Source organism: Thalassophryne amazonica, chromosome 14 (assembly GCF_902500255.1).
Source record: "Thalassophryne amazonica chromosome 14, fThaAma1.1, whole genome shotgun sequence".
NCBI classification, from domain to species: Eukaryota; Metazoa; Chordata; class Actinopteri; order Batrachoidiformes; family Batrachoididae; genus Thalassophryne; species Thalassophryne amazonica.
In genome coordinates this window covers 21,570,526-21,588,397 of record NC_047116.1, presented here as the reverse complement: position 1 = coordinate 21,588,397, position 17,872 = coordinate 21,570,526, and the positions used below count along the sequence as shown (strand labels likewise).

At 41.9% G+C, this 17,872-nt stretch overlaps 1 protein-coding gene across 1 annotated transcript in view; it reads left to right on the top strand.

Annotated features, from left to right (window-relative positions):
* The first annotated feature begins 6,148 nt into the window (after positions 1-6,148).
* LOC117524787 (follistatin-related protein 1-like) overlaps positions 6,149-17,872 on the top strand; it is a 69,503-nt gene continuing 57,779 nt past the window's right edge. Inside the window, exons 1-2 of the mRNA XM_034186607.1 lie at positions 6,149-6,425; positions 6,575-6,631. Coding sequence (XP_034042498.1) covers positions 6,423-6,425; positions 6,575-6,631 — 60 coding nt within the window. The 5' untranslated portion in view covers positions 6,149-6,422. The remainder of the gene's footprint in view (positions 6,426-6,574; positions 6,632-17,872) is intronic.

The following is a 17,872-nucleotide window of genomic DNA, read 5'->3' as shown; positions in this document are numbered from 1 at the left end:
GGAAAAAAATGCATATTTGGTTGTTTGGTTGTATTTAATGGGTTTACCAAAATAATTTTCTTATGACAGTCCTTTTCTTGACTACCAGTCACCAAACACTTTTGTCCAACGATCTCATCACTCCATAATTTTTTTTCCCAGGTGTCTCCTCAGCCGTGCAGTAAATCCCCTTTCATGAAGAATTGAAGGTGCGCCCTTTTAGAAATCAATGTTATGTGCAGACGCAGGTTGAGGAGCGGACCAACGTCTGACCGAACCCAGCGCTAAATAACCAGAAAGCGGTTCCCAAAACAAAACAAATTTATTTCCCTCTTGTGCAATACTTTGTGTACAACATAAATGTGCGGTTGTCTGGCGAGGTGAAGGACGGCGCGCTCTTCAGCGCCCAAATGGCTCAAAGCTCGGCGCTTCTGGACCCAGACTCACCGCCGAACACCCCCCAGGTGGATACGACAAACTGACTCTGTGAAGGATGGAAAAGGTGAGGTAAGTCAACAGAGCTACAACAAATATCCTTCAGAGGCACACTATCAGCAACACATTCAGGTCTGAATTTAAGCTTTATGTAAATGAGCAGCTTCTCACAACAGGTGGAGGATCATCATTCCGTACGCCACGGCAGTGAGAAGCAAACTGCACAATTCTCATCACTGTTCAAATAGACTGCGTAACAAAATACCAAATTACTGTTAACACTTATTCAGACAATCATCACCTCTGATGTGTGCTGACAGCATGTGTCCCTCACCCGTCCTCCTTCACAGGCACGATGTGTCAAACCCTGGCGCGGTCCTCAGCGTCTCACAAACGAACGTCACAAGGTCGAGTTCCTGGCAATTCTGCTCGAATCACTCATGGCTTAAATGCAGAACGCCATCTCATTATCTGCTTCAGCTGAAAGTCTTTAAGTTTGCACATGAGCATCATCCACAGGTGCTGCAAGTCATTAGGCCTGCACGTGAACATCCTCCACAAGTGCAGCCAATAATGCTGATGAGGGTGAAGGATTCTTCTGCCAGCACCTTCTCCACAGACAAAAACCAGTTTGCATACCACCTGGAGAGCAAAGAAAAGAAAACACCAAAATGTCCAGCCAAACCCCCCAACACACAACAATCAATGCCACAAGCTGCCACTAATATCCCTAGAAATTAAAGATAGCCTCATGCCAGTTCATGATGGCATCACAAAAAGTGATTTAATTTATTAGTTTGTGATACCTGGCATGTGGGGGTTAGGGTTAGGGTGAAAAATGCATTACATTATTGTGATGCATTTCGTGACAGTATCATGAAAAAAGCGTGCGGCTAGGCTGATAGTGCAAGTGAATTTCTCTACAAGTTCAACACGTTTACTACACACAGATACAGTCCATCCGGAAAGTATTCAGTGCTTTATTTTTTCCACATTTTGGTATGTTATAGCTTTATTTCCAAATGGAGTAAATACATTTTTCCCTCAAAATTCTACTCACAGAACCCCATAATGACAACATGAAAAAGGTTTTTATTAAATTTTTGCAAATTTATACCCCCCCCCCCCCCCCAAAAAAAAAAAAAAAAACTAAAAAAGTCACATGTACATATTCACACCCGTTGGTCAATACTTTGTTGATGCACGTTTGGCAGCGTTCTTGAATATGATGCCACAAGCTTGGTACACCTACATATCTTTGGGCAGTTTTGCCCATTCCTCTTTGCAGCACCTCTCAAGCTAATTAATATCGTAAGAAACCGCTTTGGCCTGTAGAGACGATTTGTCAGCAGTATCAAAGGGAATCAATAGATAAGCAATAAATGTGCAAAACAGTTTTTTCTTGCTCTGGAGGTGTAAATTAATTTCTGGTGTTCTATGTAATACAAAGATATGATCGGGGTTGAACATCCTCCTCAAAAATCTGTTTGCTCTTCGGCAGTCAGGTCACCTGCATCTTGATGTTTTGGAAGTCTGGCATTTAATATAGCAATAAAAATGATCCGTCTGTAATTGTTCAGTTTGTCAGTAGAGCCTTTGTTTTTGTATAATGGTTTAATTAATCCACGTCCAGTCTGTTGGAATGAAGCCTGACTCAAATACTAGGTTGACAAATTTATATTCAGGTGTATTGTTTCAATTAATTTGTTTATTATGTGACCAATTAGTTGACTTCCCATCTTTTAACTTGAGCAGAACTTGAGCATCCCTTTATATGTTATTATACACTATTTTGATTTGCTTTCGTATTTCATCAATGATGAATGGCTGATTGAGTTCATTGTTGCTCAAGTGTTCTCGTATATTTGAAGAGTTTATTTCCAAAACATGATAAATGTCAGACTTTAAAAAAAATTCTCATCACATCAATATTGGAGAATACCAACATATCTAAAAAAAAAGTCACATTTCGTGCCCCCCGTCATGAAAAGCACCCCATTTTTTGTGCCCCCATCACAAACCAATAGGTTAATGTATTTTTTGTAAATCCATCACGAACTGCCGTGAGACACTAGGTTGACCCTGCCTTATGCCCTATGACTGCGGAGATCCAGCCCCAGACGACCCACTCTTTGATAAGCGGTTGAAGATGAGTCTGTGTATTCTTAAGGTCGGCGCTAGGTCACTTCGGCAAAGTGACCACTCGGAAGGCGAGAATTCATATTTCCGTGACTTGCCCCTCAGTGAAAACACACTCGGGCTGTATGCTGTTTTATTGAAATCAGCTGTTTTTTTATTGTCTCTAACTTGCTTCTAACAGCCAGCTGACAGCTATCATTGCTTGGAACAATGAGATTTATACACCAAGCTGACCTAAACGGAACCGTTGTACATTAAATTGACTTTATTGACGAGTCTGACCCGTTTGATAAGTGACCAAAGTACATGTATTTGTAATGAGTTCGGCGATGTTTTCACCGAGAAACTCTGCCCTTCGAAGTTAATCTGCCTGGATAGCGACTTTGAGAATGTGTGTAATTTTTTATCTTGAAGTTCTTAATTTTTTGTAATCTTTAACATCCCAAGGCTTGTGGTTAGTTCTAACGTTTCTGGCACTTTTATATGGGTTTTTGAGTGTATCTGAAACAATGAATGGTATTCAGTTCATAGTTTTGCTGTATGTGGTGGTGGTGGTGGGGGGTTATCAGGGCTGTATATAGGACTGTGAAAGGGGGGGTTCAAATCCTTGAGTTGGGGGTCCAGTGGGCCGCAGGGCCCCCGGTGGGGTCGAGGGGCAACGCCCTCGTGGGGGCTCAGGGGGGCGAAGCTTTTTGAGGATTTCGAGTGGTAAAAAGCTACATAAATTTCATTTGAAACCCAAAATGTATCATTTTAGGAAATACATTTTTATATACAAATAGTCCTTGCTTGGGATTGGATCAGTTGCCATAAGAACCACCCAGGAAGAACCAAGATAACATTAATGCAAACTTTATATCTGCCTGTCGGTTGCAAATGACGCAACCAACAGGCGTGAAAAAAAAAGGTTCAAGGTTGGCTGATGCAAGCCCACATGATTCAAATCCATATAGTTTTTGCAAAAAATAAAAAGGTTGGATAGTTTTCTAACAGACCTCGTATTTAGCGGTATTAATATTCACGTTTACATTAAGAATATGTACGTATATGTATGTTAGGTATTAAAATAGCAGTATTTAATTTGGCGACCTTGTTTAACTCGCAAAATTCGCATAATAAATCCCACGCAAATATTTGCACCTTTACAGTATTTGCAACTGGAAGGAGAAGCTCCCTTTATTTCTCAGCTTATACAACCCCTGGCAAAAATTATGGAATCACCGGCCTCGGAGGATGTTCATTCAGTTGTTTAATTTTGTAGAAAAAAAGCAGATCACAGACATGACACAAAACTAAAGTCATTTCAAATGGCAACTTTCTGGCTTTAAGAAACACTTTAAGAAATCAAGAAAAAAAGATTGTGGCAGTCATTAACGGTTACTTTTTTAGACCAAGCAGAGGAAAAAAATATGGAATCACTCAATTCTGAGGAAAAAATTATGGAATCACCCTGTAAATTTTCATCCCCCAAATTAACACCTGCATCAAATCAGATCTGCTCATTGACATTGACCCTATGTGTCTTTTTGCAAGGAATGTTTTTGCAGTTTTTGCTCTACGGCAAGATGCATTATCATCTTGAAAAATGATTTCATCATCCCCAAACATCCTTTCAATTGTCCAAAATATCAACATAAACTTGTGCATTTATTGATGATGTAATGACAGCCATCTCCCCAGTGCCTTTACCTGACATGCAGCCCCATATCATCAATGACTGTGGAAATTTACATGTTCTCTTCAGGCAGTCATCTTTATAAATCTCATTGGAACGGCACCAAACAAAAGTTCCAGCATCATCACCTTGCCCAATGCAGATTCGAGATTCATCACTGAATATGACTTTCATCCAGTCATCCACAGTCCACGATTGCTTTTTCTTAGCCCTTTGTAACCTTGTTTTTTTCTGTTTAGGTGTTAATGATGCCTTTCATTTGGCTTTTCTGTATGTAAATCCCATTTCCTTTAGGCAGTTTCTTACAGTTCGGTCACAGACGTTGACTCCAGTTTCCTCCCATTCGTTCCTCATTTGTTTTGTTGTACATTTTTCGATTTTTGAGACATATTGCTTTAAGTTTTCTGTCTTGACGCTTTGATGTCTTCCTTGGTCTACCAGTATGTTTGCCTTTAACAACCTTCCCATGTTGTTTGTATTTGGTCCAGAGTTTAGACACAGCTGACTGTGAACAACCAACATCTGTTGGGAAAGTGTAGGTACACGGACCCACAACAGGGGGCGCAAATGAACGGACAATGGAGCAGGTCAAATAACAACACTTTACTGTTGTGAATGTGCACAACAAATACAACAGATTACAACAATAGACCAGAGTCAATTCACAAAGGTGTTGTGTGGGCAGGCTCGAAGATAGGAGACGCCTGTCCAAAGCAGAACCGGAACCACACGATTTCCTCCGCCACCAGACCCCGGGAATACTGGAGCCGCCAAGTCCCGAACTCCCAGGTGGCCACTGCCTCCGTGTGTCAGACCTGGTACTGCTGGCGAGGAACAAGAACACAATTAAACGTGGGCGCGTTTGCACCCAGCAACCTGCACGGCAGGGAAGCTACCTCCACCTCTCGTTGGAGAAAAAGTCTGCTATCACTCACAAAAATCACAAAAGGTTACTGTCAAGCAGTCAGCTGAGAATATTACCTTCCAGGTAGAACGATATCTCGGCCAAGAGGTGGAGACGTCGTCCTGCTGATATACTCCTGCCGATCAGATGATTGGTAACAGCTGTTGCAGGTGATGCGTGACAGCTGTCACCCTGGCTGCTCCTGTGAGGCGGCTGCGCCCTCTGGTGCCTGGAGCCCGCACTCCAGACAGGGCACCCTCTGGTGGTGGGCCAGCAGTACCTCCTCTTCTGGCGGCCCACACAACATCTTTTGCAACATTGCGTGATGATTTACTCTCTTTTAAGAGTTTGATAATCCTCTCCTTTGTTTCAATTGACATCTCTCGTGTTGGAGCCATGGTTCATGTCAGTCCACTTGGTGCAACAGCTCTCCAAGGTGTGTTCACTCCTTTTTAGATGCAGACTAACGAGCAGATCTGATATGATGCAGGTGTCAGTTTTGGGGATGAAAATTTACAGGGTGATTCCATAATTTTTTCCTCAGAATTGAGTGATTCCATATTTTTTTCCTCTGCTTGGTCAGACAAGTGTAATTGTGTGTCTACATGGGTATTTACAAGCCTACTAATCTGTTTGATATCAGAGGAGGATAGGGACCAGGGAGCAAAAATTCTCAACCCCCATGGGAAAAGTTTATCTAGCAGTTTCCCCTTTGATCACTTAAAGGATTACTCTGGCAGAGGAAATTGAAACTTGAGGGTGTGTGATAATAGCTGTGTAACAGTTAGTGCTTGTTGCTTATTATCAATGAAAAGAAAATACATAACGTTGATATCCAGATCAGAAAAAAAAAAAATCAGAATTCTCGGGGGGGTTGAACCCCCTGAACCCCCTCTATATACGGGCATGTTATAATCCGAAATCCATCCATCTCGCTCCGCCTGTGTACCCAACGGGAAATTAACACAAAACATTTTTTTTTTTTTGCGCCAAGCATTGGTGGTGTTTTTACGTCCCCATAAGGACAGCGTGGTCCCCACAAGTACCCGGCGTCCCTCACACCCATTTTCTCCTCCCTCCTGCTCGTCTTTTGTGTGTGGATTTTTAAGGTTCTCGGAGGTTTCCAGACATTTTTATTGGCCACGTCAGTGAAGCAAGAGGAGGCGCACAGACGGGCAAAGGCAGCACCGACTCCTCCACTGCTGCTGCTCCTCAAAATTTGCTGAAAGAATCTCGGAGCTCCTGTTCGCCGTCGCGTCGACACAAACCAGCTCCATTTTTTCCTCCAAAATGGTAACTTGAAAGTAACATATGCCACAAGTTTTTCCCCTCACCCTGACCAGAAACCGTAGCGGAAGCGAAACGGGAATGTTTTGTGTGTTTTCTCCTGAATCACACTTTTTTCTTTCTTTTCTCTTTTGTCTTTTTTTTTTCTTGTCCAGATGTTGCCGAGCGTCGCCGTGCTTTTCCTGTTGGCTCTTACAGCTTGTAACGCTGAGGTAAGTTTGAATTTTAAACTAAAAAAAAAAAAAAATATTCGTCCCCTCTTTCTTTTTTGTTTGGAGTTTGTGCGGCGTGACAGATATTTGATATGAAACATTAACTTCTTTGTGAGAAACGGTTTCGGAGTTCATGAAATCCACATCTGGATAAGTCCGGAATGTGATGTGGAAAAAAACCGAACCGTTGTGTCTCGATTTCATCCTTCTACATCTTGGCGCTTTATCCTCTCATGAAGAACAGTTATTATCTGGCAAACAGGCTCACATAAATGTACCAAAATCCATAGCATTTATTAGGAATCCATTTGCATTGATACCCGACATGAAAATATTTGCAGTTTACACGCAGAACCCGAACAAATCTTATGATTCTTTTGTTTGGTTTCCTGGTGTTCACACTGCATTTTCAATACCAAGACAATTTAAAGGTAAACTCCAGAAATATTCAACATAGACCATATACTTAGATGTTTTTGGGTTAAACTTACTCATCATAAAAACTATTTTACTCGGTCCAGTATAGGGCACCGTAGTCTCATTTGAGGGCGGTGCTAAAGAGTTAAAATATGGCGCATATGACGTCATATCTCTACTTCCGGGATGGAAACATTGCATTTTCTCTGAGGTTTTGAGCAAATTACACGCAAACAAAGTGAAAATACAAAGAAAAAGTTATGATGCGGTGGAAAGTGGGCATGTGTTGCGGTTTATGACCCGGAGCTCAAACGTGTAAGGCGGTACTCTGGTTAGCTGTGTAGGCTAACACTTACGACACGATGTCTCCCATTTGCCTCGTTTTCTTTTCTCCACTGGGAACTGAAAAACTGCAGTTTTCGGGACTGCTTTGGTGATTGCAGCCGAAAATAAAATGGTACACCAGTCCCCATAAGTGGCCAAATCCCGCAGTATCACACAGGGTTCAAACGAGACTGCAGCGTCCTATTGAGTTAGAATGCTAACAACAGAATGCTACAGAGTGTTTTCCCTGACATCAGCATTACACGTGTGACCTGGATGTTTGGCCATCTTGGAGGCATTAGTGAGTAAACAAGAGATCGCAGAGGCGTATGGTCTACTGTCTCAGTTGGCGAAAGTTCCCAAAAAAATGTCACAATATTTCATGAGACAGCCATGAGTTATAAAGACGGACGAAGCAGTGAAGCATGATCATGAGACGAGATGAAGATGAAATTAATGGGGTACCACAGTCTCGTTTGAAGCCCTGTGTGATATAGCAAGATTTGACCTCTTTCCGGGGACAGCCTGCCAGTGCACAACACAAACACAGCATCACTTCCCTGTTTTGTTTTTGCCTGCAATCACAGAAGCAGTCGCGAAAAGTGCAGTTTTTCAGTTCCCAGTGGAGAAGGAAAGACAACACAAATGGGAGAGGTTATGTTGGTAAGTTTTCGCGACATTTAATGTGAATATCGATAATGGGGCTGTCCCCGGAAGTACAATTTTTGCGTCATATGCTCTTTCATTTAACCCCTTTATCACCCACCCTCAAACAAGACTACGGTGCCCAATAGGGAACCGCAGTCTCGTTTGAACCCCTGCATGATATTGTGGGATTTAATTACTTCTTGGGACAGCCTGCACAAACACAGCATCACTTCTAACGGAAAGATGGTGTGCTGTTTTGTTTTCAGCTGCAATCACTGAAGCAGTTGTGAAAAAGTGCAGTTTTTTCAGTTCTCAGTGGAGAAGGAAGGTAAGGCATATAGGAGAGAGGTTGTGGTTGATTTGGCTATGGTACTAAATGGGGTTGTGACTTCGATTTTGGTCTTCCGTGTCTTTACCAATGGCACTTTGATATACAGAACTATTCAGGGATTGATCCGCCGACACTTAAGTTTCAGAACAACACACCCTATCATTTGCACCATTGCAAAAACAGTGTACTTAGCTTGCACAAATACATATGCCCTTGTTGTTGGTGTTTTTTTTTTTTAATTGCAATATAGATACCATCTGAGTCTGCCTTGGTAAAACAAAAAATGAATATTATAATAGCTCCCAGATTAAGATGCAGTCTGTCATTATGATTTAGAGGGAAAACGTGACTGAAAGATAATTTAAAACAGTCACATCATTGAATGTGGCCATGTTGTTAGAACAAGTTGTTCAAAAATAATAAAGTCCCTTCAGGATCTATGAGTCATAGTGCTAAATGTTTTAATATTTTTTAGGACATTACATTATTATGCTCTTTTAGGTTGTTTGAACACAAATGAACATTGTTTATTTTATTAATGAAATAGGTCTTGTTGGTTAAATTGTTTGAGTTAATTATACTTAAACGTTTTGCAGTAATTGGTTGCTTGAAGTTGTTAGACATGGAATAACGTATCAGGTTTTACAGTCCTCTCCGCAATATATGATGGAAAATCAAAACTACAACCATTTGTCATGTAATACTGCAGCAGTTACAGAGTATCAGCAGATATCTGTAAATAATAGAAGCAGATTTGTGATAGATGACTTTTAATATTAAAATGTAATTAGATTGATAATGAAAGGATTTGATATGTGTAGTGATAATAATTTGGGGTTTCACTCCTGTTATTAAGAATTTATGATTGAGTTACAGAGATTATAAATTAATCATTACACTTTTAAAAAGGATCTTAGCACTCATCAGCGATGCTCTCGCCTCTGGTGCTGAATCTGTACTTTGTTTCACACTGTGATTAAATATGAGAATGTGTATTAGGAGAAAATTATATTCGATCAGTGCATCCCTAATCCCCCTTGTTGCAAATTGTAGTGGTGAATTAATGTTTTTCGGTGGTCGGTCAGAGTTTATGCCTCGTCCTTTGTCTTCTGAGGCTTTGAATATAGTTGAGAGCTGTGACTCACCTTATGGGTCTCGCACCGCAGCGCTAAGTAGGCTAACCTCTGCATCAACATATTTTTTTTTGCTAGATTAGCCAAACTGATAGATGACTGCCTGCTGGCAAACACAACAAACCTAAAGAAACGTCAGCTGACATACCACAGAGATCAACAAACCAGGAGGCTAAGATGATCGTATCCCAATTACTCTGGAAGATCTTTAGGCTGGTTTTTACTGCTGGGCATCTGTACAACATCTGGCTGACAAGAGAATTATGGATAAACAAATGACACAGATGCTTTGGACACCCTGACTTGCCTCCCCAACAACTTTCAGTGGTGCTTTGTTTCTGATGCTTATTGAAAAGAGCTGATTTATTGAGTTTATAGCTGCGGTCAGGATGAGTTTGAAGTACAACAAAATAATAGAGTAGCTTGATGCATTAAATGTCAAGAAACACAATTTTTAGTGCTGGTAATTATGCTTTTCTGAAATCTCCATTTCTCTAATGAAAGAGGTAGGACATTACTGTATCCAAGAACAGGATCTTTTCCAATTTTTTGAATCTGGCATGTAGCAGTGATATACAGGAATAGTACATAATTCAGTTTGTAGAAACTTATGTTATTGTGGAAACTGGAACAAGCTAAAACTGTTAAACTTTCAATGACATGCATCATCACGGTGTGTTGCTGCCGCTGTCAGAGCCAGCGATGGAGGAACTGTCCATCATCCTCTCTTTTAAAAACAATGCAGTACCCCATTTGCTTTCTGCTGTATTCTGCCAACATGTGAGTGCAGTATGAGAAGTACTTTTTGGGATCATCTATGTGGTATTCCTAGAGAGTAGAGCTACTTGAATCAGCTATCAAACTGTCTCGGCATTGGAGCAGTCAGCTAGGTTGTCCAAAATCGATAACACGCCACCTATTGGTATCATTTTTACCCGAGGCCACCAAATATGGCTATCGAGTATTGTGAAGATTTTGCGTCTGTCTGTCCATCTGTCTGTGCTCAGCATAATTCCAGTCCTATTTTTGCCAGAGGCTTCAAATTCACAGGGAGCATTCTGGGGACACAGACCTTGGACAAGTTCAAAGATGGCTAACCTTGACCTAAGTGGTATTTTAAGAGGCTGAAAAGTCACATTCTGTTTCAGTCTGTTCAGTTTTTTTGAGTATTTTAATCAGAGTAGAGCTGCACCGTGACATTAGTGGCTGGTCTTTCCAAAACTACTTTGTTTTGTGTGTTTATATGCATGTTTCTCATATATTATGTAAAAGCTCGCGAGAAATAAGCACTTCTAGAACTGAAAATTCTGTTTTTGGAACCCAGTAACACCTCTGAACTAATTTACATGACATTTCGTGGACATTAGCATGGTGGTTTGCACAGGCTGGTAGCTAGCTGCAAAATTCTGCTTCGTTTGTGTGTAAATATATTGTCGTTATCATATATTATGTAAAAGCTAGCGAGAAATAAGCACTTCTAAAACTGAAAATGCTGTTTTTGGAACCCAATAACATGTCTGAACTTATTTACATGACATTTCACAGACATTAGCATGGTGGTTTGCACAGGCACAGTTTGCATGTTGCGGATGTTAGCATGGTGGTTTGCACAGGCTGGTAGCTAGCTGCAAAACTCTGCTTCGTTTGTGTATAAATTTATCCTCTTTGTCATATATTATGTATAAGCTAGCAAGAAATGAACACTTCTAAAACTGAAAACGCAGTTTTTGGAACCTGATAACACCCCTGGAGACATTTACAAGACATTTTGTAAACATTAGCATGCATGCTAAAGTCTGCTAGCTCAAAGCTAACTTTCTATGGAGTTAAATTTGTATCATTAATACCTGCAAATGCACAGAGGGTGATCTACAAATATTATTTGATTTGCACAACATGAAGAAATGCTGATTTGATTTGAACATGTACAAATTGTACATAAGATAATAGGATCTTAATAATTAATTAAACAACAGCAAATTATAAAGAAGACAATGCTCATATGACCGAGGGTATTTTAGCGTTGCGTTATATTTTAACTTGCATTGAAATCTACCAGCTAATCTGCTCTGCATACACCTGATCCGGTCAGCTCTCAGAAGCTCAGTAGAGTTGGTCCTGATGAATACTTAGCTGGGAGACCACTTAAGAAGATCAGTGGGTATATGTGTTTCTCCAAGCAGAACTGGACCCGGTTTCATAAAGTAATCTAATCTTGTTTAGTCGAATAAACTCAGTTGACCATTTTTTTGACATTAGTTGTTGCACATAGCGCTTAGTCGGCCAAAATTTCACATTATCCGATTAAAGTTTTTAGCCTGGCAAGGGTGATGGCCAAGTGGTTAATGTGCTTGGTTTCAGTGCAGTAGGTTCTGGGTTCAAATCCCACCCCTGCCACATTACTCCATGTAATGTGGAGTTGTGTCAGGAAGGGCATCCGGCGTAAAACCTGTGCCAATTCAACATGCAGATCCACCTTGGATTTGCTGTAGCGACCCCGAGTGCAAAACACTTACTTACAGAGGAGGCTAATCTTATTTTAGTCAACAAAACGTCAGTGTCTTAACTCAAAAAATGGTGGCTATCATGTACCACCACTTGATGGAACACTCAAGAGCACCCCTATGTCGCTTGCATTCCTTCAAAAGGAGAGCTTCCTCCACTTTTGGTCATCATTGCAGCAGACGACTGTCATCATGTGTTTGGGACGGTTCTCACACGAGCCACCAGGCATCGCTGTTATGCTGAGCAACATTGTGTACACAAAAAAGGCTTGACGGAAGTGTAGAAGAAGAAACTGAAGCATGAAACTGCTAGGCTAAGAGCTAAGTACGTCATTCTGCTGTTCATGTGGGTCCGTAAGTGTTAATAAAGCCAGTTAGTGAAACAAAGGCTACATAGTTCATGACAACAACCAACCCGGAAGTAAACAAAATTGTCGCACATTGGAGCCGTCTCTTGGCAACGGCATGTGTGAGGCGGTTTGCCCGTGAAAACTGTCAACTAAGGTAAGATGGCTAATCTACAATTCAGTTGATGTGAAATGGTGATTAGATGAATAATGTTGGGCGACTAACTGTAGTTGACTAAAAAAGTTTAACAGACTGAAAGATTAGACTGCTTTATGAAACCAGGCCCTGGAGTTGCATCAGGAAGGGTCTTCAGCAAAAAAAAGAACTAAATGATCCTTCTGTGGTAGATAACATGCTCTGCTGTGCTATGCTAGACCAACAGGACTGAACGTAGTCGCGATGCAGAATTGTCAAAGAGACCACCCACTCAGCTTTCTCCAAATGATGATTGATATGCCGATGTGGAGTAGTGTGGAAGAAACAAAACGGCCTTTAGTCTAAAGATGACTTTGGGAATTGGGACTTTTGTCCACTGGGAAACATTATCGATCTTACGTCACTGTTCCGTATAGCTAAGAAACCTGAGTTATACCGCATGACCAGGAGCGACAGGAGTACAAGTGGTTTTGCTTTCAACTTGAATGGACTTGTGCTGTTATACTGTCTCAAGCTTGTAGGGAAGTAGCATTGATCATGAAGACTAATAAGCTGTTACCCATGCAAGAAAAGAAGCGCGAGTGCTTCTTTTCTAACCCGATGAGGTAAGAAGGACCTCAAAATGATCACCCCAGGTGGTCATTTTGAGGTCCTCCTTACCTCATCGGGTGCAGCTGCTGAACACCTGGCCTTGCGTGTTGACGTTGGCCTCAAGCTGTGAAATAAACAAGAGCTTAGCTCACTCACATTTTGTCCAGACAAGCTGTGGCCTAATTATAGGATAGCTTGTTCAAATGTGAAAGACAAGATAAGCCCGTTGTCTGTTGCATGTTCTCCCTGTATATTTTCATTCTGTTGGCCATTAAAGCATCTCCGCTGCCACATTACTCACAGCGTGGTGTGCAGCTGCTCCCGGCTGACCTTCCGTTGCTGTCTCTACCTTTGCCTGGTGGAAAAATGTCCCATTGTGTGTCATTATTGAATTCATGAGCGTGATGATCAGTGAGGTATGGCATTGTGAAGCCAGAGCACACAGCAGAGACTGTCAGTGTACCCATGAAGTTAATGGGGAGGCATTAGAAAGACATCTATTCTCTAAAGGTAATTACCCTGATAATATACGGCCTGTGGACCGGCTGTGGGAGGGGGCTGAGCTGACATACCAGTGTGTTGTCTCGACGAGGTCAGTGAGTTGCATAAAAGCTCTCAGGATCGGATCTGGTGAATTTACAGGGTGAGTTTGTGGGTTGTGTTTAGCTGATAGGATTTTATTATTGAAAACCCTCACACAAAAGAAATCATAAAAGTGGTGGTGATGTAAACAGGAGTCTGTGGGTTTTTTCCACCACCTCATATTCTGACATGAGTGTAGGTTATTAAAATGTGGACACTGGTTCCTGATTTATTATGAAGCAGAATGCCGGTGTGTTTCCTGGGGTGAGAAATTGAGAGTGTTTGAAGATAAGCAGAGGCGGGACGGTTGGGCAGATGTAGTGTAGCAGGATGGCTGGGGGTCGGGACTCAAGGAAGACTCTGTGTGTGTGTGTGTGTGTGCTGCATTGAGATATGAATCTGGTAAATAACAGCCATGAGTTTTTTGCAGAAGAGGTTGAGAATCGGGCGTTTTCAGCACCTCAACACTGTTTTGTACAGTGTAAAGAAGCAACAGCTGAACTAATTCATCAGTGACTTGACAACACTTTACTGTTTGGTCCATTCGCAATACCCGAGGTCAACATATGGCCATCGGGTATTGCAAAGACTTGGCATCTGTCTGTCTGTCTGTGTTCAGCATAAATCCAATTCTGTTACCGCCACAGTCTTCAAAATCAAAGGGAACATTCTTGGGACACAGACCTTGGACAAGTTCGAAGACGGCTAACCTTGACATACTGTAAGAGGTATTTTGAGAGGTTAAAAACTCACGTTCTGTTTGAACCTGTTCTGTTTTGTTTTTGAGTGGCAGGCGTGACAGCCAGTCAGAGTAGCTCTGCACGCAGTGATGTCAGTGGCTGGTCTTTCCAAAGCCGCTTCTTTTTGTGTGTTTATATCCATCCATCCATCCATCCATCCATTTTCTTCCGCTTTATCCAGAGTCGGGTCGCGGGGGCAGCAGCTCAAGCAAAGCCGCCCAGACCTCCCGATCCACACACACCTCCCCCAGCTCCCCAAGGTGTTCCCAAGCCAGCCGAGAGATGTAGTCCCTCCAGCATGTCCTGGGTCTTCCCCGGGGCCTCCTCCCAATGGGACGTGCCTGGAACACCTCTCCAGCGAGGCATCCAGGGGTCATCCGGAAAAGATGCCCGAGCCACCTCAACTGACTCCTTTCGATGTGGAGGAGCAGCGGCTCGACTCCGAGCTCCTCCTGAGTGACCAAGCTCCTCACCCTATCTCTAAGGGAGTGCCCAGCCACCCTGCGGAGGAAACTCATCTCGGCCGCTTGTACTCGCAATCTCATTCTTTCGGTCATGAGCCAAATCTCATGACCATAGGTGAGGATCGGAACGTAGCTCGATTGGTAAATTGAGAGCTTTGCCCCCCTACTCAGCTCGCTCTTCACCATGACGGTCTGATACAGCGAACACATCACTGTAGATGCTGCACCGATCCGTCTATCGATCTCATGCTCCATCTGTCCCTCACTCGTGAACAAGACCCTGAGATACTTAAACTCCTCCACTTGAGGCAAGGACACTCCACCGACCTGAAGAGGGCAAAGCACCTTTTTCCGGTCGAGAACCATGACCTCGGATTTGGAAGTGCTGATTTTCATCCCGGACGCTTCACACTCGGCTGCGTGTGTGTTTATATACATGTTTCTCATATATTATGTAAAAGCTAGTGAGAAATAAATACTACTAAAACTGAAAATGCCATTTTTGGAACCTAATAACACCTCTGAACTTATTTCGCAGATGTTAGCATGGTGACATCACAGGCTGGGAGCTAGAGTTTGTGTGTAACTATAACCTTTTCATTATATATTATGTCAAAGTTAGAGAGAAATAAACAATTCTAAAACCCCCCAAAATGCAGTTTTGGAACCTAATAACACTTCTGAACTTATTTCGCAGATGTTAGCATGGTGACATCACAGGCTGGGAGCTAGAGTTTGTGTGTAACTATAACCTTTTCATTATATATTATGTAAAAGTTAGAGAGAAATAAACAATTCTAAAACCCCCCAAAATGCAGTTTTGGAACCTAATAACACTTCTGAACTTATTTCGCGGATGTTAGCACAGTCATTCTGGTCATACCCAAGGATCCTCTGAAGGGGTCTGGTCCCAAAAACATCTAGTTGTATGTTTGCTGGTTCAGCTAATAGTAAAAAAAATGTCCCTTATGCGTTGTTTAGCTTACACAAGAGGTTGTTCTTGTTTTATTGGGTGATTTTGTACTGTAGTCGATGTATAAGGACTCACAATGGGCTCCATATGCAGAATTAGCGAAGAAAGTCATCACAACTATCTTTTAAAAGTTTTGATATAAATGTGGATATTATACAAAATAAATGCCCCTCGTTAGTCATATTTCTTTAGACAACATTGTACCATTAATGTATTGTTGTAGATTGCTAGTGTTTCATTTTGAGCGTTTTCCAACACCTGTTTTTCAAAAATTATTTCTTGCAAACCAAGCAGTCATCATTGACTTTATTCCCAAATTCTAATAAAAAAAAGTGGACTTCCCCATTAAGGTTAGCATCTGTGTGGCGTCTACAGTTATTTTATGGTTTGCACAGACCCAAAGTAGGGTTAGCTCACAGGCTAAGCATTTGTAAAATGTAATTTAGTTTTAAAATGTAAGATAGCACTTTGGAATAGCTTTAGACTAGTGGTTGGACAAAACAAAACATTTAAAGATGTCACTTCCGGCATTTCCCGCTGCTTTCTGAAGTGTTATCGACTAACAATTTTTATTGAGCATATTATGCCTATAAAATTGTTCATGGACTTGCACCTCCCTATCTGACTGGCCTGGTAAAGCCCTATGTACCGGCTCTGGCCCTGTGCTTGCAGGGTGCAGGACTTTTATGTGTTCCAGTCTGCTGGTCACAGAGCTTTCTCCTACCATACCCCAGCTCTGTGGAATAATCTCCCGGCATATATAGTCGGGATACTGTGGAGACTTTTAAATCAAGTTTAAAGACCCATTTGTTTTCCTTGTTTTATCATTAGTTCTATTGTGTCATAATGTGTTTTTATTCTTGTGCTCTTTTTATTGTTTTAAATTTTTAAATTCAATTTTTCTCTGTTTTTCGGTATTGCATTGTGTGAAGTGCCTTGAGGTGATCTCATCGCAAATTGGTGTGATAGAAATTAATAAATTTGTTTTGATTTTAATTTGATTTAACAATATAGTCAGAAAAATGATTCTGAGATTACTCATTAGCTGCAGCCCTGCTTGTGCTTGTTATTGAATTATTATTCAAATGGAATCAAATGACACCGCCGTTAATGAGCTGTCAGTCCTGGGAATGTGGCTTTGGAAAAGGTTTACGTCGGCGAGACAATCAACAAGCTCTTCTGTCCCTCCCGCGCCGTGGCAGTGAGACCGTCCAAGAGTTGAGAAAGCTGTGAATAGGATTTAAAGACGGCACAGTTCCTCTTACAGTCTCAGCAGGAAAGCCGGGTTCATTATTCAGACCTCTGTTGTTGAGTAGCGGGCCATCTAGCAGGCACTAATAGAACGGCAGCTTCACTGGCGCCCCGAAGTGTTGCCACATTGATGGCTGTTCTCCCCTCATTCAAGGTGGACTAAAAATATCTGCCCAGGTGGAGAGAACATAAGGGGACACTGTGTCCTCTGTCTTGTATATCAGCCTGCTCTAATTACAGGAGCTCAACATCCAGTCATGGATCGTGCGTCGCGACTTGGGGGTGGGTAGGGGGTGGATGATATACAACAGGAAGGGGACAAAACCACAATCAAGCAAAGGAGAAGGAGGGTGAGGTAAGACTTGGTGCTCGGGAGAAAAGCCGTGTACCGCGTCGTGTCCCCACGGTGTGTTCTTTTCATTCTTGGCTGGGTTTAAAAGGAGCCCTCATTTAGCTCACGCGCTGCGCCTCTGTCTTATCATCATTGGCGCTGTGCACTCACGGGCACGCCGCACATAAATTAGCACATGCATGAAAGAGCAGCGATCTACTCAAGAGGAGGTGTGAGTCAGAGATGATGAATATGAAGCATAAAAGAGGGCAGTTGGAGAAAGTGTGGGTAGCGGTTTGCATTTTGTGAGGAGGTACCTGTTGAATGCGAGCGATAAGAGGCGACGCGTTCTTGCTCACAGGCTGATAAATCAATATTACATTATTATTGTGAAGTGTTCTCACCGCGTTCCAGCTCAGATGTGCTGCGAGGAAAATTATTTTAAATT